At 48.4% G+C, this 22,596-nt stretch overlaps 1 protein-coding gene across 4 annotated transcripts in view; it reads right to left on the minus strand.

Annotated features, from left to right (window-relative positions):
* MAEL (maelstrom spermatogenic transposon silencer) overlaps positions 1–22,397 on the minus strand; it is a 29,442-nt gene extending 7,045 nt beyond the window's left edge. The window contains exons 1-9 of one of the 4 annotated variants that reach the window (XM_016148561.2): positions 18,896–19,250; positions 10,891–10,974; positions 10,555–10,647; positions 9,254–9,353; positions 8,191–8,346; positions 6,945–6,986; positions 3,357–3,481; positions 2,551–2,605; positions 2,298–2,439 (exon numbers count right to left, since the gene is read on the minus strand). In XM_016148561.2, the coding sequence (XP_016004047.1) occupies positions 2,298–2,439; positions 2,551–2,605; positions 3,357–3,481; positions 6,945–6,986; positions 8,191–8,346; positions 9,254–9,353; positions 10,555–10,611 (677 nt within the window). In that variant the 5' untranslated portion in view covers positions 10,612–10,647; positions 10,891–10,974; positions 18,896–19,250. Of the gene's footprint in view, positions 1–2,297; positions 2,440–2,550; positions 2,606–3,356; positions 3,482–6,944; positions 6,987–8,190; positions 8,347–9,253; positions 9,354–10,554; positions 10,648–10,890; positions 11,095–17,117; positions 19,251–20,075 lie in introns of those variants that run through there. The other 3 variants (XM_016148562.2, XM_016148558.2, XR_004955184.1) reach the window with 3 other exon arrangements.
* Between the last annotated feature and the right edge of the window lie 199 nt (positions 22,398–22,596).

Genomic DNA, 22,596 nt, shown 5'->3' on the forward strand with positions numbered 1-22,596 from the left:
TATAGATGGCCGAAATTGGTCCCAATAACAGGGACCAATTTTAGGATGAGAAAGCCCAAGAAAATCAATTTCCCCAGAAGAAACAGTTATCACAGAACTACCCCACAAAAAATCACTAGTCCCTGAGAAGTACAATCTGCATGAGAAAAATTTCAAAGCAGACTTGAAAGACCCAAAAGTAGATCAGAACAATGAAACGACACCTCTTGCCTTTGGCTGGAATTCGACATTAAAGAGATTTCAGTTCTCTCCAAGTTCATGATACATCTAATGCGCCCCAAGGAGCTTTCCTACACGACTACCCCGGAAAAAATCACTAGTCCCCGGTAAGTACACACTGAAGTCAGTGATTCTTGTGAACTTTTTTTTTTGTCTGAACTGTGTTAACGCATTATGCTTTCAAATGATAAGTCAACGAGGATGGAAAACCAAACACATAATAAAACTAGCAAGTGGACTTACCTGTATTTCAGATGAACTTTAACCACACTGAAGGGGAAGGAAAAAACAGCCCAGTGCAAATGCCTGTTAAACAAGCTATTTGATTTACCCTCGGCCCAAAATACAACTGAAAGTGAATTCTGAGCTGCAGTTAACACATCTATTTCAGGGGTGTCACTTAATACTCCAAAATGACTTTTAATGTGTCCCGGGACTGAGAAAACCTATAAAAATACTGAGTGCCAAGTGCTTCACTCGGAGAAGGGGCGTTCGGAAGCAGAGGAGTGGAAACGGAGACCCGAGGGGGTGGGCCGCGCGGCATGCAGGCTTGGCATAAACCCACGGCGGCGGCCCCACCTGCTGACCGAAGACGTGCGCGCGGGCTGTGCGCCCACGATCTCCGAGCTCTCCCCACCCAGGGGCCTGGCACCCACGCTGCCCTGGCGGGGATGAGCATGCCGGTGCCCAGGGCCTGTCTCCTACACACACGTGCCCCTCTGCCTGACGGAGCCGGGGCTCCCTGCAGAAGCGGGCAGTGCAGAGCTGGAGCGGGCAGTGCGAGTGAGCCTGGGGCACACGGAGCCTGGGGACAACGCGGCACGTGACAGGTGAGGAGGCCGCGTCCAAAGGACAGAGACCCGCCGAATCACAGAGCAGTCCGTGAACCCTTACTCACGTAAACAAATGAAAAAGACGGGAGAAAGGAACAGCTTTCCTGTGGCCAACCAACAAACGCAGAAGGAACGATCAGGTTAGGAAATCCTCACGTCACAAATGTAGTAATAATAGATTTGGGCAAAAATCATCTAAAACTAGCAGATTATAATGTGAGGAATATTACCAAATCTCAAAGTATCTCCCCACAAAACATCAACTATGCAGTGAAAACCGTTAGCTTGTCAATGGAGAATTCTGGCAGACGCGGCCTTAAGCAAGAGGCCTGACTGACCTCCAGCGTCTGGACAGACCGGCGTGCGCCTGCCTGCAGGTACGACCCGACTAGGGGACATCGCAGCGACGTCACTCCTGCTGAAAAGACATGACCTCAAGCCGGTCATGAGGAGACAGAGACACTCGAAAACTGAGAAGGTTCTACACAGCGGCTGGCCGTGCTCTTCGCAAACAGCGAAGCCACGGAGACCCAAGTGGGGCTGAGGCGCCGGCCCGAGGGGGCAGAGCCCGGATGCGGCGCGTCACCCTTTGCCCTGAGACATTGCTGGGACAACGAGCAGAATGAACGTGACCTTCAGGTTAGATGGCGGCGCTGTGTCAGCGGCAACATCCTGTTTCAATGATCGTGCTGTGGTGATACAAAAATGTTCTTAGGAAACCATCAATGTTTAGGGGTAAAAAGGCATCACTAACAGCAACTTACTCTCAAGTGGTGTATAAACTTAAGAGACAGAGTGATAAAAAGTATCAAAATGCTAACAATGAGGAAGTGCGAGAGAATGGCAAGACTTTTTTTGTCTCTTCTTGCAACTTTTCTCTAAGCCTGAAATTATTTCCAAAAGTACTTCTCCCAGTTTTTTTTTTCACTTACACATTTCTAATGAGAATTCTATGTAATAAAACATCTATCTTAAATAAGTATAAAATATTCTTTCCTCAGTAATTCATCACTCAGAAATTCTAAGTGATAAAGCACTGTGTCACTTAAATTTGTAGTTTGTTCTGTCTTTAGTGGTAAAGCAACGACATATTTTACAATCGATGGACTCTTACATTTACCGAAATACAATGATTCTAGGGTTTTGTAAGAAAATGTTGCCTAGAAAGGCAAAAACTAAGGCTACCTTATTTTCTCAATTCAGGAAAGAAGTAGAAATCACTCCACCGAAAACCGCTCCGAATACCTGGTGTTGCTAGAATAATCCCACATGGCCACGTCGAGGAGGCTCCGGACCCAGGTCTTCGAGGGCTCCTTGAGGAATCTCTGCTGGTAGATCCCCACGACAAGGTCCTCGACAGTGAGCAGCTCTAGATCGTGCCTGATCTCTGTCATTGGAGAACAGAGAACACGGCGCGTGTGAATGCAGGCGTGCAGGCCACGCCCCTCGAGGCGCGGACAGGCGCAGGCGCCCGCGAGCGGGACCGAGTTCTACTCACCCGACGCCTTTGCCATGTGCTTCAGACACCAGTTAACTCTGGCCCTGTCATCAGACTGGAGAAGAGACAAAAACTGACTTGTGTTTTCTCCTACCTGGAGTTACTTTTAATCGACGCTGTCTTTTCACACTGGGGGGGTGGGTAGGGGGGAAGGTAAGAGATGGGGGTGGTGTGAAGGGAGAGACTGAAGAGTTGTGACAGCTGAATGACAACTATAAAGGAGCCACATATATTAAGGACAGACTACTGCTATTGATAACCAGTTACGTTTATAAACAATGCTACACTTTATGAAAACCAAGTGAGACTTAGGTGGGCAAATGAATAAACCAATGTTCAGAAAAAGATAATCTATTCATGGTTATGCTAATGAGCAGTGAGGTTAAAATCCAATTCTTCAACTCCTAGCCTAGAAGGATTTAGACAAAATAACAAAGTCTCTCTGAAGACTATAAAAAGGGAGGGTTAAGGGACTGCTGTAGAAACATTTCTGAGTAAATGATAATCCTGCTTAGGCTAGGTATACAGACTAGAACACACATCCTTCGGGGTGAAAAAATACTAAAGATATTTTAGGAGAAAATAAAAACATGACATCTACCGAAGCAGAAAAATGTTTGTCTTTTGCAGTCGTCGAAATCCCTCCACTATCAGAGAAATTGAGAAGGCATTACATCTGATTACGTTCAAAACAATTCACAATGGGGACATTTTAATACACACAGTTAACATGAAGGCAAAAGTTCTTTCTCTGGTGCCTTTTGTGACTCTTTTGACATCTACGTGACTACCTTCAGAGAAATTACCTTGCAGTAGATGGGTGGCCAGTTCCCTGGGTTTGGATGAATAAACCTATAAAGGTTTTGTAACACAGTTGCTTGGTCACATCCAGATTCAAAGTTCGAAATAGGAATCTTGTGACTAGAATCACCTGAAGGAAATAAAAAGGAGGTGGGAGTAAGACAAACGTCATGGAGCAGACGCGGAAGCGGGAACACAGGACGAGGGTGGAGGGAAACGCGTACGTGAACGCACACGCGTGCCAAGCCCGGCTGTGGTCACTTGACACATCTTACCCCATAATCTTATGAGGCAGGTGGCGTGCGCATGTTAAGGAAGAGACAACCGAGAATCACAGAAGAAGTCTCTCCTCGTTACCTTATCTGCGGTCTGCTTTCCGCAGGTTCTTACCCATGTCAACTGTGGTAAATGGAAAGTTCTCAAACAATTCGTAAGATTTAAATTGCACACCATTCTGAATAGCTTGGTGAAATCTCACAACGTTCCGCTCTATCCCGCCCGGGCCATGACAATCCCTTTGTCCAACGTGCCCATGCTGTATACATTACTCGCCCCACTGTCACGTAATAGGCTAGGTTATCAGACTGTCGCAGTATCACAGTACTTGTGTTCAAGTCACCCTTGTTTTACTTAACAATGGCCCCAAAATCCAAGAGCAGTGATGCTGGCGATGTGGATATGCCGAAGAGAAGCCATAAAGTGCTTCCTTCAAGTGAAAAGGTAAAAGCCCTCGACTTAAGGAAAAAGAAATTCTCATGTTGTGGTCGGTAAGATCTGCTGTAGGGACGATGCTTCTCCCCATGAAATTGTAAAGAAGGAAAAAACCACAAAGGGCCTGAGCACAGAACGATATTTCGAGACCACAGTCGCATAACTTTTATTATAGTATAACTGTCCTATTTTATTAATCTCTCACTGTACCTAATTTATAAATTAAACTTTATCATAGGTCTATATGCACAGAAAAAAGTACAAATAGGGTTCGGTACTATCTGTGGCTTCAGGCCTCCACTGGGGGTCTTGGGATGTATCCCCTCGGGTGAGGGACTAGTGTCCTAAGTTAACAGTTGGTGAAAGGTGGAGTCAGGACTCAAACCTGGGTTTGTTAAGCGGCCGAGCCTGTAGTGTTTACACCACCCCCGTGCTGCCTGTCATGAATGTTTTATTAATAAGGCTGGAGAACTCAATCGTAATAACTGCTTTTAAAAAGGTTGTATGATGAGGCCATCTACTTCCAGCAAAAAAAAATGGACCAAGCTGTCCCCCAAAATTGTCAAAGCTTGAGGTTTTCAAGAGCACGTAGCAAGGACTTAATAGATCAGGATGCAGGTGCACAGAGGCTCAGAGAGGCGAGCCTAGCTTTGGGGGTGGGGGGTGGGGGCGGGCGGTCTTCCTGCCCTGGAGTCCAGTGCAGATTGGGGGAGGAAGCTGGCTGGCTGGGAACTGTGCTTTTGCCAGCTTTTGGGACCTGGTGTGCTAGGCCCCAGGTGTCTAAAAAAGCAAACAGAAATCCTCTCTGGAGAAAGGGATCATTATTATAAGCTGCAAATTATTTTAAATCATTTTTTCCCAAACACTCTATGAATAGCCAGGTGCATAAAGGAAAAAGAATGAGAAGCAAAACAAAGCTGGTAGAAAGATCCCAAAATACTCCAGATGCTAAAGTTACTGGACACAGATTTCAAACCATCATGCTCATATTTGAAGAAATCAAGTTATAAATTTCAGCATAAAATTGGAAACTACATAAAAGGATGCAGGAAGAGTTCAGCTTCTGATGACAGACTAGGGAAAAGCTGAACCAACAAACACCTGCTTGAAATCACTGAAGAGATAAAAATGCAGTGAGGAAACATGGGTCCAAAATCTTGACAAGGAAGAAATCTTAGAGAGCTGAATCTAACATTGGGTTCATTGATAACTTGGGCATCTCCCAATTCTATAGGAGGAGAGAGAGAGGCTAAGAAACAGAGCAGGTTTCAAAAGACTCAGAGCTAGTAGGAACTGAAAATATTACTCCAGGAACACTGTATGTGTACAAAATTTGTAATAAAAAATATTCAATTGTCTTCTGGCTTCCACTGTTTATGCTGTGCAGTCAATTATAAATTTTACTGATGATCTTTCGATGGTAATCTGTCCACTTTCCCATTTTCGGTAAAGATCAACTAGAAACAGACAAACTGGATTAAGGAGATCTGAGATAGCAACTCCAGCTTTCTGCAAAGAGCAAAGTCTTCTTTGGAGAAATATAAAAGTGTTCACATGAGCTGCTCTGCACTCATATAAATAGACACACGGAGAGATCTGATAATTTAACTGGACTCAAGATAACCTACAAGCAATAAAAATAAACCCAGGAAGAAAATCCTTGTATCAGTTATCAGACATAAGATGTTAAAATAACAAGGCTTGTTATGTGGAGGGCAATAAAAAATATTGATACTTTCAACAGAACCGCCCACACACACACACCCACACCCCCACCCACCCAAAGACTGAAAACACATTCCTTAGGACAACAGAGTAACCTTAAGAACAAAATAACTCTGCCTTCGACATGAATGCACAAAGGTCATGAAGAGAGTCTTCATTTCTTCTACAGTTTGTTTATATCCAAGTCCTTATTCCGCCTTGACCTCACTCGTATGCCGTATGAGGTAGAGATTCAGTTTAACTCCCCTACCCCCGGATTTTTCCCCGTGGATAATCACTTGTCTCAGCCTCACTTATTGAATAATCAATTTATTCTCCAATATGTAGTACCACCTGTATCATCATAATACACGGGTCTTTTTGGTATTTTAATCGCTCTAGTGATCTGCTCATTTTTGGGGTGTCCATATCATACTGTTTACAGAAAAACTCAAAGGACACAACCAAAAATAAATCTAAAACATTTACTTATAAAGAACAGCATTATAAGTATTACAAAATAGCTGATTGTGGCAGATTTGAAAAACTTATTTCCAATTTCAAACATTTCTATAGTCTACTTGTCTTTTTTAAGTAAAAAACATTTTTCAAATAATATTTTTAATGTAAATTTTAAAATAAACCTATTATCATAATTTTCATTTTAGTCAAAGCTAGTTTCTAGAAAAGTTCAGTTGAAGAACTTATGTACACACAGTAGTGTCTTGTCATTGCAAAATATATAAAATGAAAACCTAATCTTATCTAAAAAATTCAGAGCTCCTTTGTTTGGCGCTATCATTCTGTCTTTTTTGAAGCATCATTTTTTTCTTAATTTTGAATGCGTATTCCTATAAATGGCCCTAAATCTAGATAATCTGATATCTCTTAAAAGACTTAAGTACCTGGCCAGTAAAAGCAGCTGATCTTGAGGCCAAAGGATGTATGCAGAAAATAAAACCATAATCCCCATAAAGCAGAAGGGATATTATCCTGTAAGTCTACATAATCTTAAAGTTTTTAAGGGTCATATGCATCGTCTACCACATCTACCAAAATTCTCCAACAATTAAGGTTATTCTCCCTCCAACTTACACTTTATGCGTTTAAAGCAGTAAGTCTTAATGAGGAACGCACACATTCAACACCTGTCATCTACCCCATTCCTTTACACTTACTTGCAGCCTGACAATGAAACCGAAATCCTCGTGGAATTTCACCTATAACACAAAACATTTTGTTGAGAGGAGGAGAAACATGGAAGATCTCTGGTCATTCCATATTAAGATCCCACAGGACAACCAAGTCATAACATAGGCAGGGAACTGCTATTGCCATGTGAAAGCACAAAACATTAAACTCTCAGCGTTTCTTTAACCAAAGGTATAATGACTGTCAAGAGGAATTTGGTATGTTGTCTAAGCTACTTTAAAAAGCAAGTTATTCCTGACAAGGAAAGAAATACTAGGTAAAGAAAAAGAAAACCCAGCTAAGGGACTCTTAGGTGGGGTCCATGATGGGCTTCTTGAGTTCGTGGAGCCTTTGACAGAGCAAGGTACACGGTGTGTGCATTGCTCAGAGGAAAAAGTCTCCAAATTCTATCTTTCCAATGATTTACGACCATATGAAAAAACAGAGGCATTTGACTTGTTCTAAGCAGCAACTGCTACAAGTGTGAGCGGGGTGATCAGCTTTTCTGCCATCTAAAAACAAGGACAAGTGCTGGGTGTCTTAATGAGTTTTAAAGCATTGGACAAAACTAAAGATGAAGTTCTTTCCCCAACCTCTTCTCCTTTACTCTTCTCCCGACGTGTATCTCCTACTTACCTTTAACGGTACAGTGTTCCCTTAACTACTGTCTACCTTCTCGGGAGCTGAATGGAATCCCGCGTCTTTGTAACCAATTGCTTTTCACAGGAAACAGATAACCAAGAACAACCGGGAGCCTACTGAGGACGGGGCTGCGTCCACGCCTTAGGGCAGCTCCCCAACAGGTGTAAGCCCACTTTACAGATGAGCTAACAGGTTCAGGAAGGTTAAGTACTTTGCTCAAGGTTTCAAAGCAACAGCAGGTTAAAAAACAGTGACTGCTGAGGTGAAGAAATTCTTGAAAGGCCAAAGCACAAGAAAAGCTTTTAGAAAATTCCAACATGTAAAGCCGCAGGCAAGCAAATAGCAGCCTGCAGGTCCCGGGCAGTCTAGCCGCCCAACTCTAATGCCTGCTTGAGGTTGAAAGTCTAACCCAAAACCCTGCGTCAGCACCTAATTCTTAACAGTTTTTCAACCGATTATTATGAAGTCTTGTTACATTTTAAGAAATGAGGTGTGCATCAGCTTTTAAGAAAATAACTACTGTTATCAAATACGGCTGAGATAAAAAACATACTTTTTAAGATATAGCAGCCACTTTATCCAGTTACTTACCAGGATTTATAAAACTGTGGAAATCTGCCATAATACCTTCTTGGAGAGAATATTTAACACAGCCTATTTCACAAGGGAGGAAGCGCTGTTCACAATGAGGAGGCATCTCGCCATGGCTAAAAATGTTCAAAAAATAAAAAATGCCTCCAAGGAGAGCTGGGAAAAAATCATAAGACAACATGAACAAGATGAGCGTCTTAAACTGACCCCTTCTACAAAAGCAAAAGTTTTAGAACCATTTTCCACGTGTTCCTATATTCATGAGCTGAAAAGAGAAAATTAATCAGCTGTAATGGATAAATTAATCAAACTTTTTACAAAACACTTATCAAGGATTAAAGTAGTTAAGCACTCTTTGCATGAAGCAACAAAATTATTCAAACTGGCAGCCCACTCTATAAAATTTAGCTATATACAAGTCCTGAATCCCTGGAATGACTTAAGGAAAGTCGTGACCCACATTCAACAAATATGAGCATTTGAGAAATACAGGCAAGTAGAATCACTGTGGAAAAACTCTGTGACATAAGCCACAGACAATTTAGTTCACCCTTTACTTTTTAACGACATACACAAGGCCACCTACAGATTCTCTAAAGGAAGGAAGGGATGTGAGAGTGTGGGAAGGGTCTTCTTTACCAGGACCAGTCACATTTAAAACTGTTAAAAGTTTTCAGAACACAATTAATAAAAACAGCCAGAATGGAATATCAAAGACTCATTAGTGATGTTTTTACCGGCTAGCTCAATAACTCATCTTTACCTTTATAACTTAAAACGTATTTAAATGTCTAGCTATAAAAACTTAAATCCACATGTTTAATAACATATGAAGTAGTAGAAACCAAAGGACCAGATTTTTGTTAAAAAACTCTCCAGTGTTAATTCAACAAATGCCAATTCCCTGATCTCTTACAACTTTAGCGCCATCACACTTGAACATCTGTAGTCAATTATTTTGCAATGTAGGATCAAAATTAACAACACGTGTTTACTGATCGATGTATTGTAGTATCTGCAGGACCCAAATTTATCCAAGCCAAACCTTTTAGGATTACTCTACCTTGATCATTTTTCAGAGACAAGCTTGTCATATCCGGGGGTGAAACATTCTGCTTTGGTACCAGCATGTGTGGCTTCCTCAGTGGGGTGGAAACAGGTTTCTAAAGAGGAAGAGAATAATTGACCACATACTTAAACTCTCAAATTTAGCAAAATAGCTGCAAAACAGCCCATAGATTGCTTCAGTAACCTCTCCAGGCCAATGAACCCAATGAGTAAATACATACAAATGTGTCAATGACACCGACAACAGAAGACAATGGCAAAATCTATAAATATTCTGAATCAAAAGTGAGTGGTAAATAACAAATTTAACTACTGCTGAAAGCCATTTGCCCACTACTGATAACCTAAAGTAATCCTGACTCACATACTATGCGCCAGTCCAAAGGAACATCATTCACCAAAGTACTCTGACATTTTTTACTTGAAGTAAAAACCAGATCACCTTAACTCCAAGTCTCCATGAGGCATATTAACAACATGGCTTACATTTTGAAGGAAACTGTCTTAAGAAACTGCGGTAAGTAAAGCAAAAAAAAAAAAAAAAAAAAAATCAAGGCTCACAAATATAATGAAGTACAAATTCAACTGATTAGAGAGAGCTTCTACTCAAAAAGAAATCCTCCAAACAAAAATCGCTCAAACTTAAAACAAGCAAAGCTCTCTTGAATTTCAATCCAAACTTGACAGTTTAAGAAAAGAATGAAATTTCACTGTGTAAAAATGGAAAAAAAGCCAAGGGGAAAAAACGCCACGATTACCCTGCATTTCCTTGATACAAATCAACAAAAGACATCTTTAGTTAGCATTTTTAACCTTCTACTACACAAAAATTTACCCAAATATACTTTATTCAACTCTTGCCTATGAAGCGCACAAATATTCACCAATATCTGCAAGTTCTGTTATGTCGTAATTTAAACACAGCAGCTGGCATGGTTCTGGATGTCATTTAAAGAGAGAGACTAGTCCATACTACTTTTAGACATCTGAAAAAAGGATCTTTTATCATTAAAAACAAAAAAAATTGAAAGAGACCCTCGGAGGTCCCCTAGCTAGTACAAACCCAAACGCCACCGCTCCCGTGGCTGCAGGCTTCCAGTGGGGTCTTCCTGGGCTTCGCAGCCACAGGACACCGCTCTGTGCCCCAGTTACCAGGTACGGGGCCTGCTGGCTGACACCGGGAGAAACGCGAACCCCGCCTCTGTGCCAACCCAAAGCGCCGGCCGGCCGCGCTCGGCATCCCCGTCCCCGGGTCCAGCATTTGCCGAACGAGCCCAGAAGCCGGGCGGCCTTTACCTGCTTCTCCGAAAGCCCCGCGTCCTTCCCTTGGGCGGCCCTCCACTCTCGAGCCATGTCTGCGTACTTCTCCTTCTCTTCCTCCCTCAGGAGCTTGGGGACATCGAAGGGGGGAGACGAGAGAGAGGCGGCCGTGAGGCCCGACGGCCCTGGTCCCGTGGGCAGGTGCTTGGACATACCAGGGCGGCGGTTCCGGCGTCGGTTTGCCCGCTGGGGCACGGGGGGGCGCCCTCTCCCCGCGGCAGGGGCCGCGGGGTCACTGGTCTCCTCGAGGCCTCCTTCCTCCCGCCCGCCCTCCCGCCCAACTGCCCGGCCCGCGGTGCCCTCCAGCCTTACCGCCCAGTCGGCAGAGCAGTAGGGGATGGCGTCCGCCACGCGAGCCACGGGCAGGCCTCGCCGACGCAGATCGGGGATCTTCTCCTGCACGAAGAAATAGTAGGCATTCCTGCTGGCCCTGCGGTTCGGCATGGCGAGCGCGACGGCTAGGCTTCGACTGACCTGAGACAACCAGCCGCCGGCGCCCTCGCCGGGCTCCCGCCCTTAGTAACCGAGGCGGTGCCTCCGCGCGCTGCGCGCAGCTCTCAGCCAATCAGGACGCGGCGCGCAGCCGCACTGGCCTCGCTGGGGGAAAAGCGGTGTGCGACCGAAAGATCCCTCCGCGTGCGGCCGTGGGGGCGGGGCATGGCCGCAGAAGAGAAGCCTTCTGATTGGCTGGGAGGAGGCGTGGGCCGGGGCGTTGTCACGTGGAAGGCGTGGAGTAATGTCTGTACATTGTTGCGTAATATGGGTCAAAGCAGGTGGAGAAAGGAAGGCTGAGCGAGCGTCGGGGTTCTCGCACGTTTTGCGGCTGTGGAGGGCCAGCTGCGTGCCCGGCGCCGTGAAAGCCACCGGGCGGGGGCAGAGAGGGGAGCGTGACCAACATCTTTTCCCTTGAGAAGTTTGCAGTCTAATGGCGGAAAGGGGGAGGTGCGGGGGGTAAGATGACGAAAACAAGTAATTCGATCGATACGTTTTTCTTAAGTAACGCTATTGTTGAAAATTTTGTTTTTTTAAAATTCAGTTTTTAATAAGTGTTAGGGAGGAAACACAGCAAGAGGCTGAGATTTTAAACAATGTCCTTCAGTAAAGTTTTATAGGTTTCCTCATAAAGGTCTGGTTTATTTTTTAATTTTATTTCTAGAGCGTATTTGGAACTACTATGGAAACTTTATTTTTTCCACTGTATTTTCTGATTGGTTAGTGTTGGTGTGTGGAGAAGTTAATGATTTTTGTGTTAGTCTTGTGCATTTAGTCACCACGCTGAATTCTCTGCTTTCTCTTTTGCTGGTTTAAAGTTATACATTCTATTCTGCTTCCTTCGGTGACTATCCGTAAAGTTTTAACATACTTGTTTTAAAACATATTTTTGTAACAAGTTATACAGTTACTAGGCATCCATACCCACTCTTCCCATATAGATAAGATGTTTAGAAAATTATCGCTTCTCACTTGGTCTCCCAACGCACTCTGCCGCCACCCCACTTACATCTCCAAGTGGACTTTATCTGGAATTTTAGTTCCAGATTTATTTTTTATACCAACGTTGACATTACTGACATATAATAAATTGAATATATCTACAGCATATAATTTGGTGAGCTTTAACATACGTGTCCAACTGTGAAACCATCACCACCATCAAGATAAGGAACACATCCACCCCCAAAAGTTTCCTCACCACCGGCTTAGGCTGCTTGAGGTTGCCCCCAGTTCACTGATGGTCTGTTCATTTTTAACTTAAGTCTCTTCTGTTTCATTTTGCGATTTCTGTTGCTATTTCTTTATGTTTACTAACCTTTTTTCTTCAATGTCTTATCTGCTATTAATTTCATCCAGTTTATTATTTGTTTCATATCATTTAGTTTTCATCTCTACAATTTCATTGTCTTTTTCATATCTTCCATATTTCCACTTAACATGGTCTATGTGCTCTCTACCTTCTTTAACATGGTTAGAATGTTACAATACAGTTATAATACAGACTATAGTTATAATTAGTTAATGTCCTTGTCTTTCGCCATCTGTGTCATTTCTGGGTCTGTTTCTACTGATTGATTTTTCTCCTTATTTTGGATTATACTGTCATGATTCTTTGCAATCCTGGTCGTATTTGATTGTATAGCCATCATAAATTTTACCCTGTGGAATGCTGCACATTTTTGTATTCTTGTACAGAGTCTTGTGCTTTCTTCTGGGACAGTTATGTTATTTGGAAACAGTTTGAGTCTGTTTTTTTTTTTTTTCTTTCTTTCTTTTCCTTTTGAGGCTCGCTCTTATGCTTTGTTATCTGGAATCAGAGCAACCTTTAGGACTAATTTTCTCCCCTGCTGATATAACACCCTTCTGATTATTCAGCCTGACAACCATGAATTTGGAGTTTTTTCCACTTTGGCTTCTGGAAACACAAACTATTTCTAGCCCTGTGTGAATTTCAAGGATTGTTCCTTCTAATCCTTTCGTATTGTTCTTTCCCTGGCACCGTGTGGTTTCCTCCCACACAGACACTGATCAGCATTCGGCTGGAGCTTCCGGGGAGATGAGAGTTCTTTGTACCGCTCTCTCTCCCGGTATTCTGTCCTGTGAGCTCTGGCTGCCGTGGCCTCCCCAGACACTCAGCTCCACCTCCGGACTCCCGGACTCCGCCTGGGCTCCCCGTCTCGATGCTGCCTCCTGGATGCTCTCTCCAGGCAGCAACCTGGGGCAATCGTGGGGCTCACCTTGTTTGTTTCTGTTCTTTCAGGGATCCCTCACCTGTGCTGCCCGATGTCCAGTGTCTGAAATCATTGTTTCATATGTTTTGACCAGTTTGTTAGTTATTTCATGCTGCTGAATAAATTCACCTGAAACGGAGCTAGTCATGTGAAGAGTTGAAGAAGAGCATTCCAGACAGAGGGGACGGCATGTGGAAAGGCCTCAGGCGATCCAGAGCTTGGCACATTGCAAGCACAGGCTTAAGACTGGTCAGTGTTGCTGTGTGTATCCAGTCGGGTGGAGAATGGTGCATTCTGAGGATGGAGTGATCAGCAAGGATTTGGGCATGGCCAGTGTCAGGAGTTTAAGTATCACTCCAAGTATGCCAGTGGTCACTTAAGGATTTAGAAAAACAACGACATGGTCCACAGTTTACAAAGGTCAGTCTTGATGCTATTTGGAGACTAGATTCAAAGCAGCAGGAATGGGCCTGGGGAGACGAGGTCGGAGTCCATGTGTGAGACGGTGGCTACCTCGAACAGAGACGCTGCAGACGTGGAGAGAGGAGGGTGGCTTCAAATCGTACTTTCTGGACAAGTAGAACTAGTTGATGGATTAGATGTGAAGGTGACAGGAAGAGAGGAATCCTAGGGTTTTGGCTTGAGTAACCCAGTGGCAAGTGGTGCCCTTTTCCTAAAACAGCAAGACCTGGGGGAGGGAGGACAGTGCTTGTGCCAAGGAGGGCCCAGCACCCCCAGAACCTCCACCACCGGCTCTTCCTTCAATGCAGCCGATTTTTTTTTTTTTCAATCTTACTTAAGTCCAACATAAACAGAATAGTTTTTCCCTCTTTCCGATCACAGTGACCTTCCTGTTTAGAAATTCTAGAGGGTGGCAGGCTTCGACTGGAGTGTCGCATGGCAGGGGCGGTGGCAGAGGTTAAGAATTCAGCCATGGACTTGTTGAGTTTGAAATACCTATTATGCATTCAAGTGGAGATGTCAGGGAGGCAGTTGGCTATCTAAGTTTGGATTTCTGGGCTAGAGCTAGAATTTGGAAGAAAGCCACCTAAAGAAGGTATTTAAATTTATAGAAATGGATGAGCTCATGTTGGGTGAGGGTGAGCAGAGAAAAAGAAAGGATCCAGGATGGAGCCCCAAGCAACACACCTGCATTTAGAAGTCAGAAAAGAGAAACCCAGTAAAAGTGACTATGAAAAAAGTCTGAAGGAGCGGGGAGAAAACCAGGGAAACAAGAGAAGAGACTGTTTCATTCTGTGAACATTTATTAAGAGTCTACCAAGTACCAGGCTCTGTTTTAGGGACAGTAGTAAGTTGAATAGGACAAAGCTATGACATAGTGAGGAAGGACGGCAACAAGGAGATCAACAATCATGTGTCTAAGAAGATGTCTGAACATCTATTGGATAGTAAGTCCAACGACAAAAACAAATTGCAGGATAAGGAACTAGGAACGGATGGGGGGGGGTGCAATTTTAGGACTGTCAGAAAGGCCCTGTTTGGGGGAATGAAATTTAAGCAAACACTGAAAGGAGGCGAAGAAGCACCCCAGGAAGATGTCGGGCAGAGAACATTCCAGGCGGAGGGACTACCAGATGCGAAGTCTCCGTGGCGGGCACGTGTCATGTTTGCTTCAGGGACAGCCAAGCACGTCCATGGCGGGAGTGAAGCGAGTGAGGCAGGAAGCAGAGAGGACCCCGGAGAGGGGGCGAGGGCCGAATCTCACAGGGCTCGCGAGGCCGCCGAAGAGACTGCGGGTTTGAATCTAAACGAGGGACAGGCCATTGGAGGTTTAAATGGTGTGATTTTCAGTTGAGCGAGTGTTATGAAAACCACCCGAGAAGATACGGCGTTTTAGGGAAATGTTTCTCCTCGTGCTGGTCGCTTCCTGATGCCAGTCTAGGCGCAGGGCCTGCCGTTCAGGGCGCCGCTTCCAACCTGTGCTAACAATAGCGATAGCGGTGAACGCTCACCGAAAACGACTGCGTTACTCCCTGCTCGCCACGCGCGGAGGTCGTCCCGCTCTCCTCCTCACAGCGACCCCACGAAATAGATCGACGGTGCTCCCTGTCTTGCAGAACGGGGAGCTGAGGCTTAGAGTGGTCAAGCGACTTCCGCAGGCCACAGCCCGGGAGCGGCTCTCACCTAAACCTATGAGATGCACGTTTCCTTAACACTGTCAGTCCAAGCTGTTCATTGTAGATGCTCACAGATGTTCATTACATGGTGCTTTGCCCAATTTCCAAGTTCCCCAGCTTGTCTAGATATCGCCTAGGGCACAACCGCGTCCCTGAATCACGCAGCCTGGAGTCTGATCGAGCGTCCTGCGTGCTCGGGCTCTGTACCTGCAGCCTCTCATCGGTTGCGTGGATTCTACCTGCAACGTGTCTCTCGCTTGCTCGTTGCTTCCCCTTCCTGCTGCCCCGCAGCCTAGTTCCGGTGCTCGCTCCTTCCTGTGCTCTTGTCATGAGCGCCCGCGAGGAAGAGGCCTCTGCGTGTTGTCTCTCTCCCCGCCCACCCGTCCATCCCCCACCCCGTGGCCAGAGCGCTGTGGCTGACACACAGGTCTGGTCTTGTTCTTCTGCTTAGATAGCTGCCTGCATCATCCACCGCCCGTAGAAATGATCGGCTGAACTCTGAGTCAGTAAGGATCCCAGGGCTTCGACTGCTCCGAATTAACTTGACCCACTGCTCACGGCTGAGATGCAATGACAGCAGGTGTCCCGTTGGGGGGCTCTGTATCTGGCTAAAGATACAGGCCTGAAAAAACACCTGTCCCCCTCTCCCTTTCCTCCAGGGGTGTCCCAGAGGCGGAGTAGATGGCAGCACAGCTGTAGCTCTCACCCAGCAACCTTTTCCACGCTGCAGAAATGTTAGAGCACGTGGACAATTATAAAGCAGAAAATAGAAACGAACGACACTCCTCCCTGGCGACAACCATTGTTCCTCTGCTTTCCATTGTTTCTTTGGAATCCGTTTCCCACACTTGAGACCTAGCTCAAAATATAACCTTATGATGTTCTACAATCGTATGCTCCTTTTTTTTCTGTACCCCTCCTTGGCTGGACCTCTGTGGGGGAAAGCATCAGTGGAGCGCTAAGGCAGGCAGAGGCTGCCCACCGCCAGGGCTGGCCTCAGGGCGGGGCCAGCAGATGTCACCTGATTCAGCACCCAGGGCCACCGCAGTTTGATCTGAAGCCTGAGACAGCAGGCTCTTGAGTTAAAAAAGAATCTGCTTCAGGACGTGAAATTTTCAGCACATTTTCCCAATCTTTTACTTATTATACACTTACCAGTATTCTTGGCAGAACAGCTTTTTAATTTTTTTTGGAATCATATACTTCACATTTGCCTTTCCTTTCCCTAAGGCATTTTCTTAATGAAACCATTTATTCCTCAATAGGAATGAAACGTTTTCAGTTTCAAGTTTAGGTGCCTGGAGTCTCCAGTACCGTTTTGTTTTGTTTTTGTTTTTTTTTGTTTGTTTGTTTTTTTAGTTCCTTACTTTAATTTAGGTTTTAAAAAACTTACAATTCATTGAAGGTGGTTTTGAAAACATGAGAGATGGGGAAGATAAACATAAAAGGTAGCACAAGGAAAAAAAATGAACAAAACCTAGATAAGAACTGTAAAAAAATGAATAAATAGAAATGAAATAAAACGGTACAGAAACTAAATATATTTAAAAGCACTGAATTGTACAGTTTAAATGGGCGAGTCGTATGATATATGAATTATATCTCAATAAAGCTTTTTTTTTTTTTTAACGGTACAGAAAGAAGGAAAAAGAAACGCGCTATTTTAAAGTCGCACCTCATAGATCTCTCCTGGAAGTCAAGATCAGAGCGGAGAGCAGAGACGTGATGTTTTCTGTGTGCTTTACAAAGAGCTACAGCAAGCAGGATTCGTGTGCGTGCAGGCCTGCCTGCCTGCAATGTTCTAGAGAGGATTCAGCTGCACTATATTTATAACCGTGTGGTTGCTACCAGTTACCGGCACGTCTGCTTGTGGTGGTTCACTTCTCTTTCCTCCACATCCTAATTCTGTTCGAAAATGTGCAGCTTTGACGAAGAATCCCGTCCGTCCACTGCCCCAGCCCACCACGCCGTGGCTCCCTGGATCCCGCCCGGATCCCAGACAGGCCTGTGTTCTGACATGCCCGTCTCTGCTTGCAGCACTACGTGTGAAGCCTTGGGGATCCAGACTCTCTCTTGGCCAGGAAGATAAACCTCTACTTGGGGGGCCGGCCCCATCTGGCCAGGATCACGGACAGCTTCCCCGGATCTGAATCTGAGGCTCATTCGCAAACATTAACTCAGCGGCTTTTCAGGAAAACAAAGACGTGACCAGACAGTGCTTCTGAGACACTCCAGGAGGGCGTTAGAATGCAGCTTTCCAGGGCCCCGCCACGTTTCCATCTCGGTTTTCAGGAGAGCCTGCAGGGAGGGGCTGCGTTTCAGGGGAGCACTCTATGTGATTCTATTCTAGAAGTTCAAAAGCCACACCTGGAAGAGCACCCGGATTCTGGTGTCGTCACCGCCAACACAGCGCAATAATAACCAGCGCCCCGTTGTCCTTCTGTCTCTGTCCCTGAGGCGTCAGTTCAGAGTCATTAGCTGCAGCCTCCAAGTTCCCCTTGACCCTCCGCCACCTCGGCAGATGCAGGTGTGCGGGGGAAGGGCACGCACTGTGACCTAGTCCAGGTTAGCCTGGCCTGGCCTTTGGGGTGGCCCGCGGCCCCGCCCACGTAGGAAGAGGCAGGCCAGACCGCCGTTCCTCTGCACCTCGGAGACACACACAGAAAACAAACTCCCAGCTGGTGGGCAAGGCGTCCTGTGACGAGCTCTTGCCCAGTCCCCTGACTCCTCACCCACGCACGCACAGACACGTGCTTCGAGCACTCGCTGACGTCCACTTCTGTGGGCGGGCACTGTCCGCTTCCCAGGCACAGCCGGGTCCCCTCTGCTCGGTGCATTTCCCATTTCTCAGCTCTTACGTCCAAGTTTTGCACAAAATACCATTGTTGTGTTTGCTGAGATACTAACGACCATTCGAACTCTTGTGGGCTGCGTGTCGCACACGCGCTCAGAGCACAATACCAGTACAACATCACGTAAACCCCTGGGTCTAGATGCGCCTTCTATGGTGCAAAGGGCATGTGCTTTGGAGTTCAAAGACCTCATGTTCTAATCCTGCCTCTGCCCCCGGCTAGCTACCTGATCTTAGAGAACTTAAATTCTCCAGCGGGAATTTCCTCAACAGGATGAAATGAGAATGCTTGTAAAACATCTAGGACTCTGCCTAGAGTCTAATAGGAAACCCACAGATTTTAGGTACCTTCTTCATCTCTGTTTTCTATTTTTATTTTTTCATATATGAAAGGAAATAAGTCCTCCAGAAATCCCTCACACAGCATATTAACCAGCGTTCTTAACTGCAAGCATCAGAAATCATCTCTGGCCAAAATAAGCAAAGAGGGGATCTATGAGAAGATGTTGGGCGGCTCACTGAGGTGCCGGGAGGCTGAAGAGCCAGGTGCAGAAAGCGGGCGAGGATCCAGGGAGGCCGCACGACCACGGCCAAGAGCGCACCTTCCCCCCAGCGGCAAAACCGATTGGATTCTCTGCCGTCTCCGCTTCTTTGCCTGGCCATACGGGGCTCGGTTTGTACCCCGACACGGTGTCGGGAGTGGGCTCGAGGCTGTTTGGCTTCTACAGTTGAATTCTGCAAAAATAAGGGCATTTAGGTCAGGCGGCCATAAGACGCCGCCGTCCGCAGCCAGCCCCCTCCGTTTCTGCGGCGGGCGGCTCGCCCACGCCACACACGCAGTCGGTCAGTCGGTCCCCTGCGTGTGCGGCGTCTCTCTCTCCAGGAACTCTCCGGCCGGGAAGCAACGCTTCGGAGGCGACTCTGTCCCTTTCTGCTTCGCCTCCTTTCTTTCCTCTGCCCAGAATTCCCCCCGCCCGGCCCCCTTCCACCGCCCATCCCAGAACAGCCCAAAGTTGAGCATTCTGCAAATGGCAAAGATGTCACCCCTTCTAGTTGGCGGTAACCCCAATAAACTGCTCCTTCCCTTGTGCTCTAAGGGCACCTTCTCTGTGTCTCTGTATTTCTCGATGGTCCGCCCTTCCTCCCTCTCCTGGACCTGAGGCAACCTCCTCGTGGGCAGGAGGTCTGTCTTACCCTCTGAAGCCTTGGCGCTTAGCACCTAGTAGGTGCTTAAGTGTGCTTGTGAATGTATACAGTTCCATGTCTCTCAGCGCACGCTGAGACTGCTTTCCTGCACGCACGACGCGGATTTGTTTAAAACGTGGGCAGAGCCCTGTGAACGTGCCCTGCAAACTGTAAAGTGGTGGACGGACAGATGCACCTGAACTCAGCCAAAGGCCAAGAAGCCAGATGCGGGACAAATGTCAGGGGATGCTTTCTTTGGTTTTCATTCTGGTTTTACATGTTTTCTGTCAAAGAGCTGCATGCTTTTATCTCTCGGTTGGCCTTCCTTCTAACAGAAGTTGGGACGCGGGATTCCTGTCCACATTCCCCAGTTCTGCGGGGCATCTTGGTTCCTTGCAGGTCAGAAAGAGCCCCTGACGGAGGGGGCGGGGGTGGGAGTCAAGCCCGAGCAAACCCCCTTGTCTAGGGGACGTGCTGACGGGCCACCCCCAGGCCCCGCAGGTCCCCGACCTAGCCGCGCTGTCCCTCTCTCCCACGGGCGCGCGAGACTCCGCTCCTCGCAGCCCCCGCCCCCCGACCCCGTTCTCCCCCGCGCACCTGGTGACTCGGCGCTGGCCGCGGGGCCGGCACGTGACCCAGAAACTTCGGAGGCCGCGGGGCGGGCGGCGGGCGGCGCTGCGGGGCGGGGAGGCGGCGGCCGGGCTCCCCCGTGCGGCGGGTCTGCGGCGGGGACTCGCGCCCAGCGCCTGGCGTGCTGCGTCCGGAGCGGGCGCTGGATCCCGAGCCGGTGCTGGGTCCCGAGCCGGTGCTGGGTCCGGAGCGGCCGCGCGCGCGGGCCCGGCCACGGTCCGCCCGGGGCGGCGCCCAGGGACGCGGACAGCCGCTCGCGCCCGCCGCCGCCCGGGCACCTGGGCGCGCGCGGCCCCCTCGCCCGCGCCGCTTCCCACTTGGCGCGCTCCTCCATCTGGATGGGAAGTTGGGGAAGATGGACGGGGTCGCCTGGGCCTGGATCGCGCTCTTCTGGCTGACAGGTAAGGCGCATTTCCCACCTGAGACCCGCCACTTCACGGATATTCGCGCAGCGGTGGTCTGGTCGCCACCCCCCTGCCGCCCCCACCCCGCGCCCACCCCCAGGGCCCGGCTGTGCCCAGGGCTGCTCAGCAGGCTGGTGGGAAGCGGGGCAGGGGCCGCGTGTGAGTGTGAGTGTGTCAGGACGACGCGTGGGGGACGGGGCAGAAGCCCGGTTACAGGTGAGACCGGCAGATGCAGGTGTCTGAGCCACCGGGGACGTCAGACTGCTCCTTGGCTCCGCGTTACCCCGGCGGCGAACGGTTCTCTCTCGTTTTAACCTGAGTTTGTAACGCTGGGAGAAGCCCGGCTGGACCAAACGGAAGCTCGCGGGAGGCTGATTAATTAAGGGAACTGGGTTTCTGGAGGTGGCGGTGGAGGAGTGTCTCCTAAATTCCTTCCCTGGAGAAGCCTGGGGACCCAGGGACATTCTCGGGGAGCAGGAGAGCCGCGGAGAGGAAGGAGGTGGGTGGAGGCTGAACTGGCTGTGGAGTTTAGGACCCTGCTGTCCCTTGGTGCCATTTGGGGAGTGGTCCCATAGTTAGAGAAGACCCTTCCTCCTCCCCCTCATAAACAGGTTGCCCTCCCTCCAATAAAGGCGGTTTGCAGATGTTCAGAAGGGAGGGCCTCTCCCGGCCTGAGAGCCACTTCCTGTAGCTGGGTCCTCCGTGTTCGCCGGCCTTTTCTCTGAACTTTCTCCTCACCCCGGGGCCTGGGAAGGTCCTTGTTCCTAAGACAGTATCCCCACGCAACGGTTCGCAGAGTCAAGGGGCAGGCGGCCAGCACCGAGGGGTCCACAGAGTTGCGGGTTTGGGGCGAGGGTGCTAGGGAAGGTCTGGGTAGTTTGGATGCCCCCCGAGACAGTGATTGAGGGGATCGAGTGAGGGAGGAAAGGCACGGGGGATCACACAGGTTGTGAGCACAGGATGGCGCAGTGAAGGGCAGGAGAGAAAACGGGAACTAGCACCCCAAACAAAGTTCTGTCCCCTCCGGGGGTGCCGACCAGAAGGTCTGGGAAAATCAAGCCAGCGGGAAAACCGGAGGAAGGTTGAACCAGCAAAGGTGTCACCGAAAGAAGGTACAATGCATTGAAGAAGGCAGAAGGCCTTTTCCTTCAGCTTCGGAATAGGGTTTTGATGCCTCGGGCTTTTTTCCTCTTCCCAGAGGGAGGGCCCTGATTGGCTCTTGCCCCCGCCGGGGTTAGGTTGGGGGGCCCCCTCAGCGGGTTTAGGTTGGGGGGCCCCCTCAGCGGGTTTAGGTTGGGGGCCCCCCAGCAGAGTTAGCCTCTTCTCTCGGCTGCTCTGAGTTCATCCCTCCCACGTTATTCAAATATGAATCATCTCTAATTTCAGGGTTTGGCAGATCCAGGCCGCCCGCCCCGCTCCGCTGGCCCCACGGTGCCCGCCCGACGTCCACCCTCGCGCGCTCTGAATGCCCTTCGCTTGCCTCTGATCGGGTTTCATACTCCAGGGGAACTTTGGCCTCGAGCCTGCGTCCCCGCCTCCCTGAAGTCAGCCAGGCCTCTGGGGGAGGGTCCCTGAGCCAGGCCTCTGGGGGTTTGCGGGGAGTGGGAGCACGGGGTAGACGGCTAGCCGCTTCTGTGAGCCGGAGTCACATCGCTGGCAGGGACCACAGGCCACCTAGCGCGTCCCTCACGTTGCAGGAATGGAGGCCGACCGGGGCGATAGGCACACGGCCGGGACGTGGGATGGAGCAGGGACGAGGCTCGGTCCTCTGAAGCCCAGGCCAGCCCAGCGGCGCTCTCCGCTCTCCTCAGCGGCCTCTGGGGGTTTTCTGTTTAGGGGGGTTTGTTTGGTTGTTTTGAGGGGTGGCGCTGCTTTGTCTGCGCCTTCTTCCTGGCGAGGCCGCCCCTGCTGGGAGCGGGCAACAGGTTAGTGATCAGGGCCATCAGCTGGCAGGTGGCTGGGCTTCTGTGCTCTGCATGTGAGGCTGGTTCCCGGTCCCGCTGACCTGCGGCTGGCGGCCCCGCCCCCAGCCTGTGCTTCACCCCTCGCCCATCCCAACTGTCAGCTGTCACGGGGCTCTGGAC

Source organism: Rousettus aegyptiacus, unplaced genomic scaffold (assembly GCF_014176215.1).
Source record: "Rousettus aegyptiacus isolate mRouAeg1 unplaced genomic scaffold, mRouAeg1.p scaffold_m13_p_17, whole genome shotgun sequence".
Taxonomy (NCBI): Eukaryota; Metazoa; Chordata; class Mammalia; order Chiroptera; family Pteropodidae; genus Rousettus; species Rousettus aegyptiacus.